At 41.0% G+C, this 19,032-nt stretch overlaps 1 protein-coding gene across 1 annotated transcript in view; it reads left to right on the forward strand.

Moving 5' to 3' along the window:
- The window catches only part of myo16 (myosin XVI), a 92,959-nt gene that overhangs the window by 18,328 nt on the left and 55,599 nt on the right, over positions 1-19,032 (forward strand). The window contains 9 exon segments of the mRNA XM_044216300.1: positions 1,701-1,771; positions 2,954-3,097; positions 9,355-9,463; positions 11,411-11,535; positions 11,738-11,863; positions 15,301-15,376; positions 17,488-17,638; positions 17,811-17,961; positions 18,772-18,882. Of these exon segments, the coding sequence (XP_044072235.1) occupies positions 1,701-1,771; positions 2,954-3,097; positions 9,355-9,463; positions 11,411-11,535; positions 11,738-11,863; positions 15,301-15,376; positions 17,488-17,638; positions 17,811-17,961; positions 18,772-18,882 (1,064 nt within the window).

Below are 19,032 nucleotides of genomic sequence, written 5' to 3' on the forward strand. Positions count from 1 at the left end.
GAGAGTTTGGTATTTGGTATTTGATCTGTGGGGAGAAGTCGGTGTAACAGCTGTAGGCTGTTAGTGAAGTTAACGGGTCATGAATAGAGAGGCACATGTTCAGTTATTATTGAGACTGCGTCAAAGGGGTGCTGATTTATATATATGCTAGTTTTTTGGGTCCATATTGTGGTTTTGTTGTATTGCATTGCATACTATTGTAATGTGCTCCAGTTATTTTTATCCCCTGTGTACAGTACAGAATGGCAACACTTATACTGAAAATTAATGGTCTTCCAATATACCAATTTATTAGTAGTGGCAGTGTGTTCAATTAAGCACATGATATACTGGCATCTACTGTTTTAAAACATGCTTGCTGTGTGTGTGTGGCTGTGTGTGGGTTGGATTAGGTTATTTACGTAGGTCTGTCTACATAATGACCCTTTAAGTGAAATGACCTCATGGGGGTCATCAACAGGGTTCATTAGTTGGAATTATCACCACCGTAATTACCATGGTTACTGTCCTCAGAGCCATTGGCTTTGCTGAAAGACTCTGGTGTTTGTGTATGTGTGTGTGTGTGTGTGTGTGTGTGTGTGTGTGCGCGTGTGTGTTGTCTATGTGTGTGGTGGGATTGCGTGACAGTGGTGGCTGTTTTGCTGGTATAAGGTTTTCCAGGGTTTAGTCAGTATCCATCTAGTGCTGTCACTGTCAGTGAAATCACATATGTCCAAACCACAGCGCTCCATCTCCCTCTGTCCTCACCCTCTCTTGTTTGTCCATTCTGCTCTATTTATCTGTCACACACTCCAGTACACGCTCTCTCTCTCTCTCTCTCTCTCTCTCTCTCTCTCTCTCTCTCTCTCTCTCTCTCTCTCTCTGTTTCCTGCTGTGTTCTCATTCATTTTTTGTACATGTTGAATAAAAGATATATCAGTATAGGTATAGTAAAATCACTGTGACCTTGTTTAGCCTACCACTGTCTGCTCATTTGTTTATGGCTGACTGCGTGAACTTGTTTGTAATGGTTTGTGTTTCTTCAGTAGATCTATGTCAGTGTGTAAGTGGGTTGTGCAGCTCACTGGAGCTCACAGTATGTGATGTGAATGTGTATAACCCAGAAGCTTTCTGACCTGCTGCTGGAGCAAGGAGCTACTAAACACAAAGCCACACAACCACACAGCCTTAACACTGATCCACATGTGTCAAGGACAGTCAGAGGACACTCAACACATATTGGTTCTGAGAGTGAGTGGCAGAGATCAGTGTGTGTATGTGTGTGTGTGTGTGTGTGTGTGTGTGTGTGTGTGTGTGTGTGTGTGTGTGTGTGTGTGTGTTTCGTGTTCTTATATCCCGGTGGGGACTTTAACCTGTATGCACACTAACTCATGGGGACTTGTGTCACCCTGGGGGAAAAAATTGAGGTCCCCCGTGGGGAGAGACAGTTTTTTGAGGGTTAAGACTTGGTTTTAGGGTACAGGTTACAGTTGGGTTAAGGTTAGGATTAGGGTAAGGGTTAAGGTTAGGCATTTAGTTGTGATGGTTAGGGTAAGGGGCTAGAGAAAGCATTATATCAGTGACTGTCCCCCACAGGGATAGTGTGTGTGTTTGTATCTGTGTCTGTCTGAGTGTGGATGTGTCTATTGTACATGCCCAAAGCAGCCTGTCTGTCTTCACATACAGCAGGCGTTAACACATGGATGTTTGTTGTGTTGCAGTGTTGCGTCTCCTGAAGGAGGGAGTAGACCCCAACACTCCCATTTCTTCTGGAGGATCCTTGCTACACCTGGTAAGATACACGCACACACACACACACACACACACACACAGGTTTTTGACAATTATAAGGGACATTATACTGACATATATTCATTCCCTGGAGTTAATCTCAATTTGAGCAATAACTGCTACATTCCTAATTCTAGCCTTAACCAAAGATCAGTCTTACGAAAATTAAATATGAATGGTTATTTTTGTGTGAATAGCTTTGTCCCCACAGCATGACTAATAGAAGTACAGGCCCTCACACACACACACACACACACACACACACACATTGGTGGAACATTCATTACAAGTAGAAACATATTAAGATAGTAATTTTAAGTTGTACTTAAAGAAAAGTAAGTATTAGCAGTATGCTCTAAAATCATAATCTGCAATGTAATTTGTATCTACAGTTGGTAAATGAAGAACTAATAATACTGAAATAAAAGTATGAAGTCTTGCACAGTGAATCATATCTTCATATCATCATATCAGCCAACCCTACCTCCTAGTTTTGCTTTGTTTTTTCTTTTGTTCTGTCGAATAAGGGGTTATACAGATTACAACCCCCTGTTGTATTTTATCAACTGTCTATGCGTGCATGTGTCCATCAGGGACATTTTTTTTTTCATTTTTAAAAATGTTGAAGGTGGGCCACCTGCCCGACTAAACTCCTATGTAGACAATGGTACCCCAATATATTCTGGGCTTCTGAATCTTTCTCTCTTCAGTTGATTAAAACTGGAAAATGTCAGTTCATTTAGAAAATGTTGCAGTAAAAAGTCTGGGTTTTCTGACTGATTACAGAATTTAAGAAAGTAGCCCTAGTGTGTATGTGTGTGAAAACAAAATAAAGAAAATGCCTATTATTTTGCTCTGAGAGGGTGAGAATATGATACAAATGGCTGAGAAACAGGGAAGGAGGAGGTGTTGTCCTCTGACATGATGGCATCCCAATAACCATTCTCCATGCCATTATCATTAGCATTTTACAAATTCTTGCACAAAAGTTATCCCTGTAGCAATACAATAATGTAATTATTACAACTGCTTGACAATACATTTTTCACATACATTAATCAACATGCACTGAACCCATTCATGTGTACTGTTTATAGTTAGCAATGCTTCAGGAAATATACATTTATGCAAACTAATAATAATAACACACAATAAGGAAATCTACTGTCCTTGCATTCTGCAGTGTGCTCGCCATGACAATGTGTTTGCGGCAGAACTTCTGATTGAGCGAGGCTTGAATGTCAACCTACAGGACGAAGACCTGTGGACAGCCCTGCATGTAGCGTGTGTGTGTGACCATGCAGATGTGGTGCTGCTGCTGCTGCTGGTAAGAAGCACACATGCAAACATGAACATGCAGTATATTGGGGGGAATTATTATTTTATACAGTGCCACAAATACACACATACTGACATGCATTGACACACATTTTGACTGTAGTTTTAGTAATTTTCTTGTTGAGCCTTGCAATTCCATTGTGTCAGCTACAAATAGGATTAGTGTTTTGGAATGGGTCGGCATACTAGCTCCATGTTTCAAATTAGCTTTGAACCAGTGACTGTATTCACATTAGTCATCCAGAACTTTCTGTCCAAGTGGAGCGTCTTTCATAGATGAGGGGTTTTGGATTACAGAGGGTCTAAAACACCACTTTCCATTCTCTCACAAACCCAGCTGAATCACTCAAAATGCAAATATTTAGAAACTGGGCATTAGCATGATATCAAAGAGCGAGCTTGTTCTGTGGGGGATGTTTCCAGCTCTTGTCGGGTCTGTCTTTACAAGAGCTGTGGTTGTACTGATTAGGTCCATAACGAGAGCAGGGCCAGCTGCAGGGGAGGGCATTTACATCCAGCCCAGTCACTCAGTGGGCTGGGTCTGTTCTGTTGGTGTTGATTAGACCCGGAGAGGGTTAACTGCAGTCTGGAGCTCGGTAGAATCCAGTACAGCCTGGTTCTGCTGATTGGGTCCTGAGTGATTGCTGACTGTCTGCCTGCGGGGCAGGAAAGAGATGTTCCTGAGAGGAATGGATATGTTTGAAGAGCTGCCAGGCAAAGGGTGTGCAGAGTGGATCTGTCAGCCTGTAGTGACTGTGTGACTGTTGGTTCATGTTTATGTTGAGTGTTTGTGTATTTGCATGCATTTAATTTCCCTCTAAGCAAAGATTCATGCAGGCTGCCTAGTTTTTAGAGCAGGTTGGGATATACGTAGATACACCAAATGCAATTTATCCAGTGAGTTATTTCATGATAGGCAATACCATGAGAGAGAGAGATTTAATACTGCTCCCTGGGAGGCAGTAACTAAATGTCTCCCATTCACTACCAAGACACAGCTAGTTTCTAGGAAATGAGGTCATATACACAGAACTCAGCCCTGTGGGAAGAGAGCAGGGGGTAAAGACAGAAAGAGGAAGAAAATTTCTAAGAAATTAAAAAAATCAGATACACCACTGTGAAGTTCAAAACATTTTCCAGCTATCCCAAAGCATTTTTCAGCTTGAATGTTGTTTGATACTAAGTGCTTATTTATTTGACTGCAAATACTTCTGCTTGCGTGTGAGTGTGCCCTTGTGCATGCTTGTGTGATTTTGACAGTATGTGGTTGTGAGCACACTAGCCAAGTAAGATACAAGACTTGAAATGTCTTTTCCAAAATGGTGCATTTGCATGGAGTGCTTTTTTTTCTCTTTAGGGTAAGATAAACACTCGAGTGTCTTTTCCTGGTCTAATCAGTGGGGAAGATGTTTTCTGAAAGGGGAACCCAAGGCTCTTCTTGTATACCAGGGTAAAAATAGCTTCCTTCATTCAATCTATATTTTTGATAGAGATACAATATCCTTTGTCTTCTATTCATTCATTTTGACACTCATCTCCTTACCACAGCTCCTGCCAGTGCCCAGTCATTCTGCTCTGTTCTCAAGCTGCTGCCTTAACAGAGCTGTAAGTAGGAGATCTTCCCCTACGATTATAACGGGTTTACATTTTAATGAGAAGTGGAACAGTGGTCTCGCTAGAGGAGCTTGACTGGCAGCCTTATCTTTGATTGGCACAAGAAGGAATAGCGCTGCTAATATGTACTAATCTATTGTGCCCTACTCCTCCATCTCTCTTCGTTTCTCCCCCCTCATCCTCTGCTTCTCTGTCCTTGATTTCCTGTCTCCAGTTCCTACACAGAGAAGTGGAGTGTTTTTTGCTGACAGAGATACTACCAAGCTTGTCTTGTGGGGAAAGGGGGGGGGTTGATAGGAAGTCTGGGTGCATTGTCGCTGTGTCTGGATTGGCAGTAATGTTATTTCTCTTATCTCCTGCCTCCAAACAGCAGAAGATAGAGTAAGCCATTTCTAAACTGTCTCATTCCCAACCCATTTCCAAATGCATTTCTAAACCTATTCCTAGCTCCGGCTCTGGTTAATGTTCGCCATTGAGACCCTGGCAGGATTAACTGGAAGTTCAGAGTCACAGTGGCTTGTCTCTAAGCAAATGAAAACATGATAGGGTGTGTAGCCTTTATGAATGATTCCACAAAATATTACAGTGTTAGTCTAATATTCAATGGTGTAAACAGTCTGATTATCAAACAAAATCAGACCGAACTTTGTACCTTTTCATTTAATTTCAACACAGTCCAGTACTTACATGCATCAGGATGCCTCAGCAGAAGTTCTTGAACTTCTTGTTACATCTTAGCTGGCCTTCTATTCAGAACCACAGCCCACAAGATATTTATAAAATCATACTTCATTTAGTGGCTCAATTATGTCTTCGTAATTTCATTTCTTATGAAACTCTGAACTCTGACTGAAAGATGTGGTAAATGATTACAGTTAATTGCAGACTTGCCCTAATTCATCTTCAGTGTCTCCCTGAGAGAAATCTTCTATCTTTTCACACTTCTGTGTTAAACTGTTAACCACCAATGCACTTCAACTAATCTAGAAAAATTGTCTTCTTTCCTTTTCTTTCTGTGAGATACTGACTATGCAGGGGAAGATGTAGCAATGCAATCATGTGATCCATGAGAGACAGGTTATGTTCCAAAATGTTATTTCTCATCTTATAGCTCAAAACCCAGCAGGGTTACAGTTGTAGGATTGACCCACTTTCTGTGCTTGTAAATGATTAATTTAAAACTTCTGAACTCTGAGTCCTTTGAAGTCAAATGGTGCAGCAAGCAGCAAGCCCCTGGCTGCACTGAACTCCACTTCACACCAGTTGAATTTTGGGGGGTGTTTCTGCTGATAATGTAGCCCTCCCTCCTCTAAACATAACAGTGGTTCATCAAGCAGTTGTTGCACATTGCTATGCTTTATGATTTTCTTTAATTGAAGTCCCAGACCTTCAAAGTCTAACAATTAATGGAACATTTTGTTGGAATATTTTCATATTTTCGTTCAAATGCAGAGTTTCTGAACTGCTGGTTAGTTATAACACAATCAACTGTTTGTTGATCTTGGTGCACATGTGAATAAATATTTTATGTTGTGGTAATACATTTTCCTCAGTTTTAGAGTGGTTAACAATACAGCATGTTGTCAGTATATCAGTATCTGCGTGATGGTCAATGTACAACATCAGAAAGTACAGACAAAGATGCTTTATGGTGATTTAGAAAAAGTGTGATCATTACAGTTTTTCCAGCAGACAGTTTTTTACGACACATCACAACACTGCAGCACAACAGATCACAGCTGTACAGATGTTGTGTGCAATCAGTTGAGAATAATAAGTTCATTGCTCAATTGTAAAACATGCTGCTTCTGGTACATTACTCTATCACAACTCTTTGATAATGAAGTTTTAGGGTTCCTTGACACTGGATTTCATTTTTGGGAAACAATCTAAATAGTAGAATGTACAGTAAGTATGAGTATTTTAGTATTTTGTAAGAGAAAGCTTTGGGATTATTTTGAACCTTCATACACATGCGATTTTATATTGGAGAGTTAAATAATCTATCTCTAAACATAGTATAGTTTGGGATCTTTTTGCTTTGGATGATTTCCACTGGGCTATGACACCATCCAGCTCAGCAATGAAAGCCCTAGGGACAGCTTTCAGCACATATTTACTAGTTGTTATGATTCTGTGGCTGTAATGTATGTAACAACGGCCTTTATGAACCACAGGCAGCGTAGTGAGATTTCCATCTCCAAGACATCTGAGGTGGATTCATCATATTGTGACAGGGAGCGTGTCAGGTCAGAGGTCAACTTGTTAACCCCTTGCAGCCTGCTTGGCTGCCAGCTAGCGCCAACTCGTTTATATATGTCAGCACTTATCATGTGAGCTCAGACATGATTAATGAGTCTGGATCAATGGCTCACACATCATGCTTCCTTCACCATAATCTGTGTATAAGATTATACACATAATGTATAATCTGTTTGTCTTGGAACTTTGTGTGCCATAACAGGAACTTCAGATAAATTATTTCTATACTGACAGTTTTCTATTGTCAAACTGTGTACAGCTAGGCTCAGGAGGGCAAGTAAAGCATTTTCACATTATTTTGGTACATATTCCACAGTGGACATTGTTATGTTGTTTACTGTCCTGTGATTGTTGTAAAGGAACAATTTCATCTATCTCACAACACTTTCAGTCTATCACAGGATTATGTCTTGGTGTAAAATGTAAAATGTGTCTATATTTATATTTTACATTTTTACAGAGCAATTCTCAAAGCAATTCTGTAGCAAAAGAGTTCCCTCGGGAATCAATAAAGTATTTCTGATTCTGAGTCAGATTCTGAACCACATACATTTCAAGGTTTTTCCAGCTGTTTTTTGTACAGCTGTGAGTGAAGGTGGTCAGTGAGTGGCCTCCTGACAGACAGAGCAAGATATAGCTGTCTTTTCAGCTGATAACTTCATCCAGCCAGATCCCTATTGACTTTTACTGGACCTTGAAGTGAATTGTCTGGGTAAGCACACCCCTTTACTACCCACTATGCAGTACACACGCTCACACACACGCACACACAATAACACACACTTGCATGTTAACAGAGGCACCCTGAGTGGAGCTGTCAGGTTTACGAGGAAGTTGATTACCTTTTGGGGGCAAAGTACAAATCTAAGGAATATAGGAGATGGAGCAGTCCAAATTTGACATTAGAAGGTAAAGGAGGGATAGGGGAAGTGAGTGTCTCTCTGTGTGGTTGTGTGTGTGTGTGTTTGAGAGTAGGGGTGAGTGGAGAGGGCATAATATCACGCTCTCTCTCTGACTCACTCATCATCTCATCTCTTGCTATTCAAGCTGTGCTTCACGTTGCGATAAGGTGCCTTGTTTTCTCATGAATAGTCATGAAGCAGCAGCTGATAGTTGTTAATGTTAATTAATTCCCTCTGTTAACCCCTAACTAACCCTCATAAGTGAACGAAAACAGCTCCCACTAGACAACGCAGATGGATGCACAATGAAACCGCAAAACTCATCAGAACAGATTCTCTGATAACAGGAATTGAAAGCATTGTACTGCCTTTATCAAACTGTAATTGTTTGGCATGTCTTGGATTAATAAACGTTTCCTCTGAATATCTGCAAAACATTTTTTCATAATTGAAAAAAGAACTGTTGTTGATTTATAAATCAATTCAAAATTGCAAGGTTGCATTGAAGGTTTTAGGCACAGTGTTCTTGTGGTTTTGGTTTTGCGGTTTTCAGAGCACTAAGGTTAACAGCTCTTGTGTTGCTCTGTCAGCTGGCTCCCTCCTCGCATTTTCATCCCTCTTCCTCCCATTCTTTGCTTTCCCCACCCCTTCCCTCTCTGTCTGCTTATGGACTAGGTCATAAATCTCTGTGCCGCACTACAACTTGGTCGTCAGAATTCTATTAGCTGTAAATATTCAATAAGGATCCTCACTTAGAGTCCCATGTCCCTGTTATCAGACCTGGTCCAGCTACGATCGTTACACTGGCTTGTCTTTTATGGTTTAGTCAAACAACAGGAAGCGATTTATGGCTGGTTGCTGACAATTACCACTTGAAAGGATGTGTGTTACTTTTAGTACCTAACCCCAAAGGGGATGATAAAAATGAAAAGGACAGAAAGAAAGTACACTTGAGTACATTTTGCATGGCTTGAACACATTTCTTCTCTACTGGTAAAGAATTGCAACATATTTACAAATAATGAGTGCAGCGGAGTTTCTCCAAAGAGAAGCAATCAATCATTACCATATTGTGACCAACGACTGTGTTGTCGTCATTAAATGAGCCTGAGGGAAGGTCTCCCATGTTATCTCATGCTATAACAGAAGACTGCTCAGGCAGGGTCCTTGTTGAGTAAATACACATTAATCTTGTCACACACACACACACTCACCCTGGTGATCCCAGGTAACGGTAACCAACGCCTTCACTCGCTCTTCACTGCACCACCCCCCAGGCAGTTATTTAATGAGTTCTTTAATTCACTGTATTGTCTGTTAATGTCTCCATGGTTCTGCTTAGGTATACGCCTCTGGAAAGCCAAGATAATTGGGCCCACTTTATCATAGATCCAGTCTGATGAATGGCCCCTGTTAAAACTCAGTTTGTTTGTGTCTTCTCTGTTTTCTACTGCCCTGTGTCTGGAAGGCGGGGGTGAATGTTCTGCTGCAGGACGTCAACGGAAACATTCCTCTGGACTACGCTTCCGAGGGAACTGAGACCAGCTACATCCTCCGAAAACACCTGGCGGAAAATGGTAAAGCTCTGCACACCTCTTGCTTGTTTTGTGTTGCACAGTGAGAGAAAGACAGAGATGTAACTTTTCACATTTCCTTTATCATGAGCTCTATTAACAGTGTGATTCAGTGGTGGCTCATTGCCCTGTTATCACAGCTCTTTCAGAATAAGAAAACGTAAAAAGTCATTTAGGAAGTATTGGGATAATGCAAATGGTTAATATGTAATACCCGCAGTTAAGACGGAGATGTTCTGTGTGTGTGTGTGTGTGTGCGTGTGAAGGTGAAGTACAGCCATAGGCCTAATGATGGTGGATTGCGATTGGGGCACTTGTCTACCACAGAGAAAGGAGAAAGTCAACACAGGAGCTGCAAATAACAGAGATAAAGGCACAGGAGAGTTGGAGGCACACAGAGACAAAAGTGGTAGAGGCACAGACGGAGTGTGTGTAGAGGGACAGAGGGAGAGGCAGGAAAAAGTGCCAGAGAGACAAACAGAGAAAGAGGAATGGGAATCGTGCTGACAAAGCTAGACGGAAACAGATATAGACAATGATGGAGGGTCTTCCGTCATCCATCTGTCATTAGCCACAGGGTCACATGACAAATGCAAGCTTCCGACTGCAGACAGCTAACTCATCAAAGCTCAGACCACCCTACACACACACACACACACACACACACACACACACACACACACACACACACACACACACACACAGGCTCACTCTCTGACTCCCATGCCATTGAATTTTTTGAGACTTTTCTCTGCTTCAGTTTGCCAGCCCCCGTGGAGATCTCTTCCCTCATGAAACACACTCTTACTCACAGAGGCTCACTCTGCCTCTGTTGCTATAGCAACTTGGCGGCATGCTCTCTATCCCCATCAAGTTTGCAAGTTTGTGTGGTTGTGGCAAAAAGACAGACTGTCCATGTTGCAGGGAGAAATAGAAAATTCTGTTTTTCTTCTCATTGTCCTAGCTGAGTCGCTTGTGTTTCATGTAATACTGCATTCCTACAAGTATTAACACTGTAGAGAATATAAATTCTCTTCTGTTAATGGTTCCTATAAGCATGTCTGAAAATGCTACACACCCTGTGGCTCTCAAAGACAAACTTATTGATTAGCTAATCCAACCAGTCTACTTGGAAAAGTCCCATTAGTTAGTGCCCTAGAGCTTATCTGAGTCAAATATAGATTGATTGGTAATCAATCCACGCTATTACAGCAACCAAAGTCAGGTCCACTGTGTGTATGTGATTAGGGAGCAGTGCATTGATCTTCATAGTTTGGGATAGACACCCTTGTAGACCTCTGTTTGTCTGTGTCCGCCCAGGAGACAAGCTACAGTGGCGTTGAATTGTTCAGGTCAGGGACTCTGTCTGAGTATTGGAAGACTTTCTCATTTTTTGCATCAACATCAGGATTGCTTTTGGCCATCACTTGATCTGCCAGGCTTTTAGCACGAGGGTTTTCTGTTTGCCGTCTGTTTGTGGGTGTTTTCACTGTCAGTGCTGTACACACAGCCAGCATCCTCCTAAAATCGTATACTGTAGTCGTGCTGTAACTCAGCCCTGACACTGTACAACCACTATCAGAAAACACCATGCTGAACTCAAACCACATCCTGTTGAGAAATTTAGTTCTGCAAAAACTGGGGAATCTTTAAATGCAAAACATGTCAGAAGATAAAACGCATTAATTAGTAGTCCTTAGAGGTGTAGGCCATTTTTTTCTCCTTTGGACAGAGCCAGGCTAGCTGTTTCATCTTTTTCCAGTCTTTATGCTAAGCTAAGCTAACCATCGCCTGACTCCAGCTTTATTTTTAATGCATATATATGAGAGTGATATTGATATTTTCATCTAATTTTTGGCAAGAAAGTGAATAAGATTGTTTCCCGAAATGCCAAACTAGCATGTCAACTAAAGACTTACTGTGTATGTCAATCATGTTTGTGTTTTTTAGGCGTGGATGTGTCATCCATGCACACCATGAAGACTCAGAGATCCAGCACAATGCTGTCTGATGTTAAACAGCTCGTAACCACAGGGGGAAGTCTCAACCAGCCCAATGATGATGGGGTCACTCTGGTAAGTAAGGTCACATGTGTGTTAGTGCGTGGGAGTTGACCTCTCTTTGTCACTCTCTTTTCCTGTCTGTGGTTTGTTCTTTATTTTCAATTCAGTTTTTTTACCAGATACTGTAGCTTCTCCTTTTTGCTATCATAACTTTTACTTTGGTTCTCTCTCTCTCTCTCTCTCTCTCTCTCTCTCTCTCTCTCTCTCTCTGAAGCTCCACATAGCTTGTGCCAGTGGTTATAGAGAGGTGGTGTCTGTGTTGTTGGAGAGTGGGGCGGACCATCATCCTGCTGACAACAACTTTTGGACCCCTCTTCACCTGGCTGCTAAATATGGACAGGTAACTCATAGCTGCTTAACAAAATGTTAGAATGTTTTTGACTTTAATACAGTCCCCTAATTTCAACTCGTCTAGCTGCATTGATCCAATGTGATTGCAGTCATTAATCAAATGACTGAAATAATGAGGAAAGGATGGATAGTTCCTCTGAGGAAGTTGCCTCCAGTTACCCTGAACACACTCTGATAAACTGCTGTTTTTGGGCCTATTGATCAGAAACAGTCAAACTGCTGGCACAGAGCAGCACTGCATATGAATTTGTTACAGCATTTTAGATCAGCAGTTTAATGGTCTCTCTTAGAGGAAAAGAGATTGATTTCCAGATGGGGCGGAGGTGAGCTGTTGGAGCGATGGGATCTGGTGGTTTGGGAGGGGTCCAACTATGAAGGAAGGGAAGTGATCACGTTCAGATCTTGCTGACCCAACTAGATATTTAATTACATTTCTGGGCTGCGTGCTTGGCTGCTGACAAAGAGAATTTATTCATTTGGTATTTTGAGTCACTCTCTACTTCTTTGGTTCATCTACCCTCAAGCCATGTTTTTTTCCCCCACAGTGTGTGTTTTCAAAATTCTTTCTTCCTCTCTGTTACCTTGCAGCCTTTCTCTGTTTCATTCATACAGATCTGCTGCATTTGTTTTCTTTCTTTCCTCTTATGCCTATTCCTTCATCCAGTTGTTAGTTGAAATGATGATAGCTAATCAGTAGATCTATGTACAAATCTTGCAGATAGCAATCTTCTAAATGGAATAATAACCTCCTTGTGTCTCTTTATTTTTTCAGACTTTCTGCATACATAATTACTCTGTATGTGTGTGTGTGTAATATGTAAGTGCATCTGACTTAAGAGTGGCAGTCTAGAGGATTGGAGAATCGATTAGGTTTTCCTTGCAGTGCTAAATCACCTCAGCCATCGGCTCTTTACTGGTGCCAGTGCTTTGCCTCCTGCATACCAACTACTCCCTGAGCCTTCTTAACACTCACTTCCTGTCACCCATTCCCTTATAGCTGGTCTGACAGTGACATGTCTGTAATGCAGGACATTATGGGTTGAAGATGTGTGTATGTATCCAGCCAAGTAAATCACTGGTCTTACTAATAAGAGGTTTTGCTGATATGAGGCAGAAGCAAACTGTTGCCTGGAAAACACTTGCTGGCATCTGTAACACTGGCTGGTATGTTAAACCCAGAGACCCCTTCTGCAGTGTGGCATACGTGCTAGACTGACCCTTTAAGAAGATGTATGACCCTATTACTGCAGCTAATTAAGCTTCCATCTCTGGGTCTTGTGATAAGTTGGACCCTGGCTCTTAGTTTCCTTGGTTTGAGTCAAGGCTTTTCAAGTTGTGTTCTTTTGAGGGAAGAATTTTAAATAGTTTTGTGTTGAATTTTCACACAAAAATGACAGGATGTTAAAATGTAACCCTACTGGGATTTGATTAATTTAATTTATGAATTTTAATTTAATGAAGGTACACGTGAAAGCTGTGGCAATATAGCAACCACCTGATTCAAATGAAAGTTTAATTTTCTAAAGTACTTTAATATTAATCTCAAGATTAATTTTCAGGTCTGACAGATATTATTAAAAGGACATTTGGGCACTTACCAAAAACTGTTTTGTCTATCTGAATCTACATCAGCTATGAGGTCGCTTTGTCCATACCAAATCCATATGTACCGCTGACCTTTTCCTGGTCCTCCTGTAAACTTTGATCCGTTGAAGAGTTCATATCTTGTGGTGCCACTGACGTGTTGTCAGTATTTATAGGGTGTGAGTGCAGCTGACAGGGTCTGTGGGCAGTAGCGATACTGTAGACTCATAGCCTAACAACTGTTGACGTGGGTTAGAGCCAGTCTGCTGAATGTGCTGAGTCACTCTCTTCCCTACTGCAGACGATGTCTTATTACTTTGGTATAGTACAAAGAAATTCTGCCACTTCTACAGTTTGAACTGCAATTAGAAAAGTATGTTGGTTATTAATCCATTCTAGTAAATGACGTCCATGAAGTTGGGGGACTCAAAAGAGTCATATTAAAAAGAATGTTCAAAATCAATGCAGTAGAGGCTGATACGGTAGTCCTTAGTATGGGTGATGATCCAGAAATTCTGGATCCTACAATTCCCATAATGCAATATGTCGCATTTGTTAAATCAACCCTTCCTGCTAAATGAAAAGTCCTTCAGATTCCATGCCCCGTTTGTTACGTAGGCTTTATTTAAGAATTTGAAGTCTCCATGCCCAAATTCCCAGTCATAGAAGACATTACACAACTGTTTTCAAAGGCTGAGTAGTACTCCCCATGACGAATAAAATAATCTTGATGTGTAAGCAGTGCCCCTTTATTATTTTTTTAATGTTGGTTTGATTTTACTGAAGCGTCGGGGAACCCTTTATGATACAGTAAACTGTTGAGGATCAGTAATAAGATGAATTATTTTAGTTTGTAGTTTAGTTTTACCAGCTGTTAACTTTGCTCAAGCATAAAAATTTATTGTTACTTCTTGTTTAATGTACTGTATGCACCAGTTAACTGCAAAAAAGTGGAAATATGTTTGAGGCGTCCTAATATACAACGTCAATGAAAATCTGCTAGCCAATCAGAAGCAAGTATTTTCCTTGGTGGTGATTGACATTATAAAGCTCAGTCTTTAAACAGTGCTTGTTGCATTGCAGCTAAATGATTTAGTCGGACAACTGAACAGTAGGAGGGGATGTATTAGGTATATTATTTTCCAAGAATGTTTTCCTAGAATTTGCTCTGGTTGAGTAGGTTATTGTGTTTAATTATCAGCCATACTCATCTAATTTTGAAACGATGCCTTTATATTTATTGAGCTGCTTAGACAGTTTCTGGGTCATGCCATATTTCCCACATTACCAAGACATGATGAAGAAGATCCTTCAAAGAGGGGTGTGGAAAGAGAGAAGGCAAAAAGACTGTAGACAATGAAGTAGTAATGAGAGGGAAACGAGAACAAGTCAGAATTCAGACACTGAGATCCTGTGTGAAAAACCCAGACAGAACAATAGAGGACAGAGGTGACAGCTGTCACATCACTAAGATGGGGTTCTTCCACTGTGATGTGTGATGGAAGATATTATTAAATGATCTCCTCAGTCAGGGGTAACACTTGTATAGACCTGACAGGTGTGACATACGCTGTATGTATAATCTGCTCAGTGTTTAAATACTAGGTCTGTGTCACAGTATATCCTACATTTACATAACTACATCTGCGCTGTAGCAATAAATGTGGGAATAGCCAACATATCTCCTATGACCGTTAACAGAAGAATCTTCAAAAAACAATAGAAATCTGCTATGAAATCCTTTTTTGTTATTGTACTGATGGTTTGAAAGAAGATGCCCTAGAAATGTTTGGATCTAATGAAAATTGATGTGGGTGTTGATTTGTCTTCCATCTCTTACAGACAAGCATCGTTAGCCAGCTCCTGAGGCACGGAGCAAACCCAACTCTGTTGAACTGCAACCAAGACAAGCCCTCAGGTGACACATTTCGGCATTCACACAAATATACACGTGTGCCCATACACACACAAATGGTGCTGCTGAAATGGGAAAACATGTTTTAGCAAGCAAGAGGTAATGAAGCAAAGAAGCGGAGGAATGGATTTTGAGTTATTCAGCTGAGCCTGTTCAAATGCATTAATAATCACTGGGATAATATAAAACACAGGCTCATACATACACACACACACACACACACATACAATGTACACAGTGAATGAGGCTCTGTCATAATCAGTCTCTGGTGAGCCTATCTGTGCACATCTGAGTGTATCTGCAAGAGAAAACTTGTGCATTAATGAAAGAAAACATGAACACCTTACGCATGCCTGTGCACACATACACACATGCACTGATTAAATTTGGGTGTTAGAAATCATAAGGGGTTGGTGTGATTAATTTATTAATGGGCATAAAGGTATAATTATCCAGGGGCATGTATTGGGGTTTTTTTATGACAGAAGCATACAAGATCAACTGAGGAGGTATAAATAAAGACAATTTGTACTGATTCAATGTAAGGATAGTTGTGTGTATTTGTGTGTACAGCCATAATCTCATGTCCTGCTAGCGTGCACATGAGGACGCATGTATATGCACACATTCCTGCCAGCTGCAGAGGGCGGTAATGCAGCTTGTTGAGCATGTAAGCCATAATAAATGAAGAAGAAGACAAACAGATGAAACAACTCAGACAGACATACAAATAACTGGAAACATCTTGTCAGCTGCTAGCCAGGCCTCTATGTCAAATACCGCAACGTGATGGTAAATTAAATTGGCATTTACCTAAAAGATTGGCAATGTCAGGGCTGACGTGCTGACATTGGTTTCATGCTATTCCATTGATCAACAGTTGGAGATTGTAACACTCCAAGAATCAGGGCAGTGCGCCGACAAAAGGTAGGGAAGGAGACTCGCAGCTGATGTAAACATTGCAGGTTTCAAAATTTTCAAAAAATCGACTTTTCAAATGTTTTATGAGAAAGGAAATGAATGCAGCACATTTGTAAGGCCTCAGAGATACACACAATGCATTTTGAAGAGAAACACTGACTGTAAACAGCTGGGTTTGATTACAAGAAAACTCCACAGGTAAGTCTTTTTATTTTTCTAAAAAGAACTAATCTATCCTCAGCTTCTCAGTGAAATGTGCAGTTTGTCTGTGGGTGTAATAGTGTTAATTCACATATTTATATGAATTATACACACACATACACACACACACATAGCAGGGCTAGAATTCCCCACATCTCAAAGCTGAACAGAACCGTTATAAAACCACCCATTGCACCAGGCTGCTGATGAATGTAGTGTAGTCATTGTAAATGTAAGCGGTGTCTCTTGTGTGATAGTGATGAAATGTGTCATATAGAGAGGCGTCTTTGCTCCTAACCTTTCCATTGTGGGATAGAATATCACAGCTGCCTCTAACTATTTACTCCCATGGCTACATCACACCTCTGACTGCCTCACTCTGGCCTTAATCAATAGCCCCTTCTAGCATGTAGGCCTAGAAAAGATGTGAGACAAGCCCTCAGAGACTGAGACAATCCCCCTCTTTTTCACTTGGAGCCCCACACCCCTCCCTCAGCAACCACATGACGGAAGACAGTCAGAGCAAGAGATAGGAGTCTAGGGGGTTGTCAGTCAAACAGAAATAAAAAGACAGGATGAAGCCATTCCCCTCCCTTGTGCCCTGTTAGACCTCATTACAAACAGAGGGGATCTTAACCCCCCTCCCCCTTAAGCACAGTTGGATTGATCCACATTGGGGTTCACATTCTGCACCAGTGCAGGCTCATCCACACGGATTGTGAAGGAGTGTTGGCATGGCGAAAGACAAGAGAACAGAAAGGTGTCCCTGTTTTTTTAGAGCATAGAGTATTATGGTCTTTAGCTAACAATATTACAAGACTCTCTATGGCTTTTCACCAATGGTACAGAATGGTGAGAAAATCAATTTTGAACTTACAAATTTGCCATCTTGAAGTTTTTCGTCTACATGAAATTAAACTTGTCTTTGTGAATTTCAAATTTCACAACAAATAACTACACTGATTAGCCTGTCTTGTGTATCATGTCACCAGACATTGCTGTGTCAGAGCCCATAGCTGATATGCTGCTGAATGCAGAGGAGAGCTGGCTGCAGAGACTTTCGGACCCCTCCGCTCCTCTACCCTCCACTGACCAACGCTATGATGGTGGTTCACACGATCTCAACACTCCTGTCAAGAACATGTGGGTTAACGGTTTCATGAGCACAGTTGTTGTCTTGGTAACTCCACAGATTGTAGATTGTGTTTTTTTCCCTTTTTTCTCTTATCCTTCCTCTTCATCCTCCCAAATCTGCTTCCTGTCCCTCCATCTTCTGTGTCTTTTCCAACTCCTTGACTGTCCACCTATCACTCAGGAACCCCCTGGGTCTCTCTATCTCTAAGCGAGACAGTCTGCTGGAGAAGTGTGCCATGTTCAGAGAGGCAGGTGGAGCACTGAGCCGACAGCCCTCCCAGGACAATGGCCTAGATGGCCCCTTTAGCTCTGGAACCAGCAAACTGGAGCAGGTACCTTGTCTTTTTACAGCTCCTGCACTACAAAAAATACAGTAAGACAGTAAAAATAGATAATCCCAAATGTCCAGAGGAGTTACATAAAATTTCATATATTCCATTTGTTACTTTGCCTTGTTTTTATAAATGTAGAAGGGGCTTGCCACATACCAAAGAAACTCTTTTCTCTGTGAATTTCAAATTTCAAATAAAATTACTATACTGATTAGCCCATACTGTGTGTCATGTCACCGGATATTTATTTAAGCATTTGATGCAAGTGGAAGAGCGGGCTTCACATTTCACATCTTCTTTATCAGGCTCACTTGTTTTTATCTTGAACATCACCCACTGCATAATAACTTTGGAAATGGTTTCTTTAGTCTAATATGTTTCATAGAAGTTTATCAACTGACAGAGAGGCAGGGAATTTGACAAAAAAATCAAAACATAAAAACTAGGAAATTGGAGTCATAAAGTTTTGATTCAGCAGTGATGACTGAGAAGTAATCAAGTATGTACTTGTTAAGCAATATGTGCTGCGGATCTCTACAATAATGTGCATTTGAGACCCAAGAGCAATGTAGATCCTCCATTTAATTTAGCAGTTTCCCTGTCTCAAATGTAAGGTGGGCTAATAGAATAAATCAATTAGTGAAGAGCTTGATTGGAACACAATCTTGCAGTATATGTGGGCTTCAATGGAATATAAATGGAGACCACTGTCCCAGACTTTAAATTTATCATGTAAAATACTCTCTGCCTCAAGATGCAGATCTAAGTGCCGGCATGTTAATTTTAATTCCGACTTTGCATTTTCCTCAGGTCAAGTTGATGCCTCCAGCTCCCAATGACGACCTGGCATCCCTCAGTGAGCTGACTGACAGCAGCCTGCTCTACGAGATGCAGAAGCGCTTTGGCAACGACCAAATCTATGTAAGACTCCACTGTCCTTGTGCCACTAAATAAGGAATCCCACTCAACATTAAACATGCATTAGAACACAAAGCAAACACAAAACGCAGAGAAATGCAAACACATTTTCTCTCTCGGGCATAACTTGTGCCACAGTAGTTGTTTATTTCA

Source organism: Siniperca chuatsi, linkage group LG12, assembly GCF_020085105.1.
Source record: "Siniperca chuatsi isolate FFG_IHB_CAS linkage group LG12, ASM2008510v1, whole genome shotgun sequence".
NCBI lineage: Eukaryota > Metazoa > Chordata > Actinopteri > Centrarchiformes > Sinipercidae > Siniperca > Siniperca chuatsi.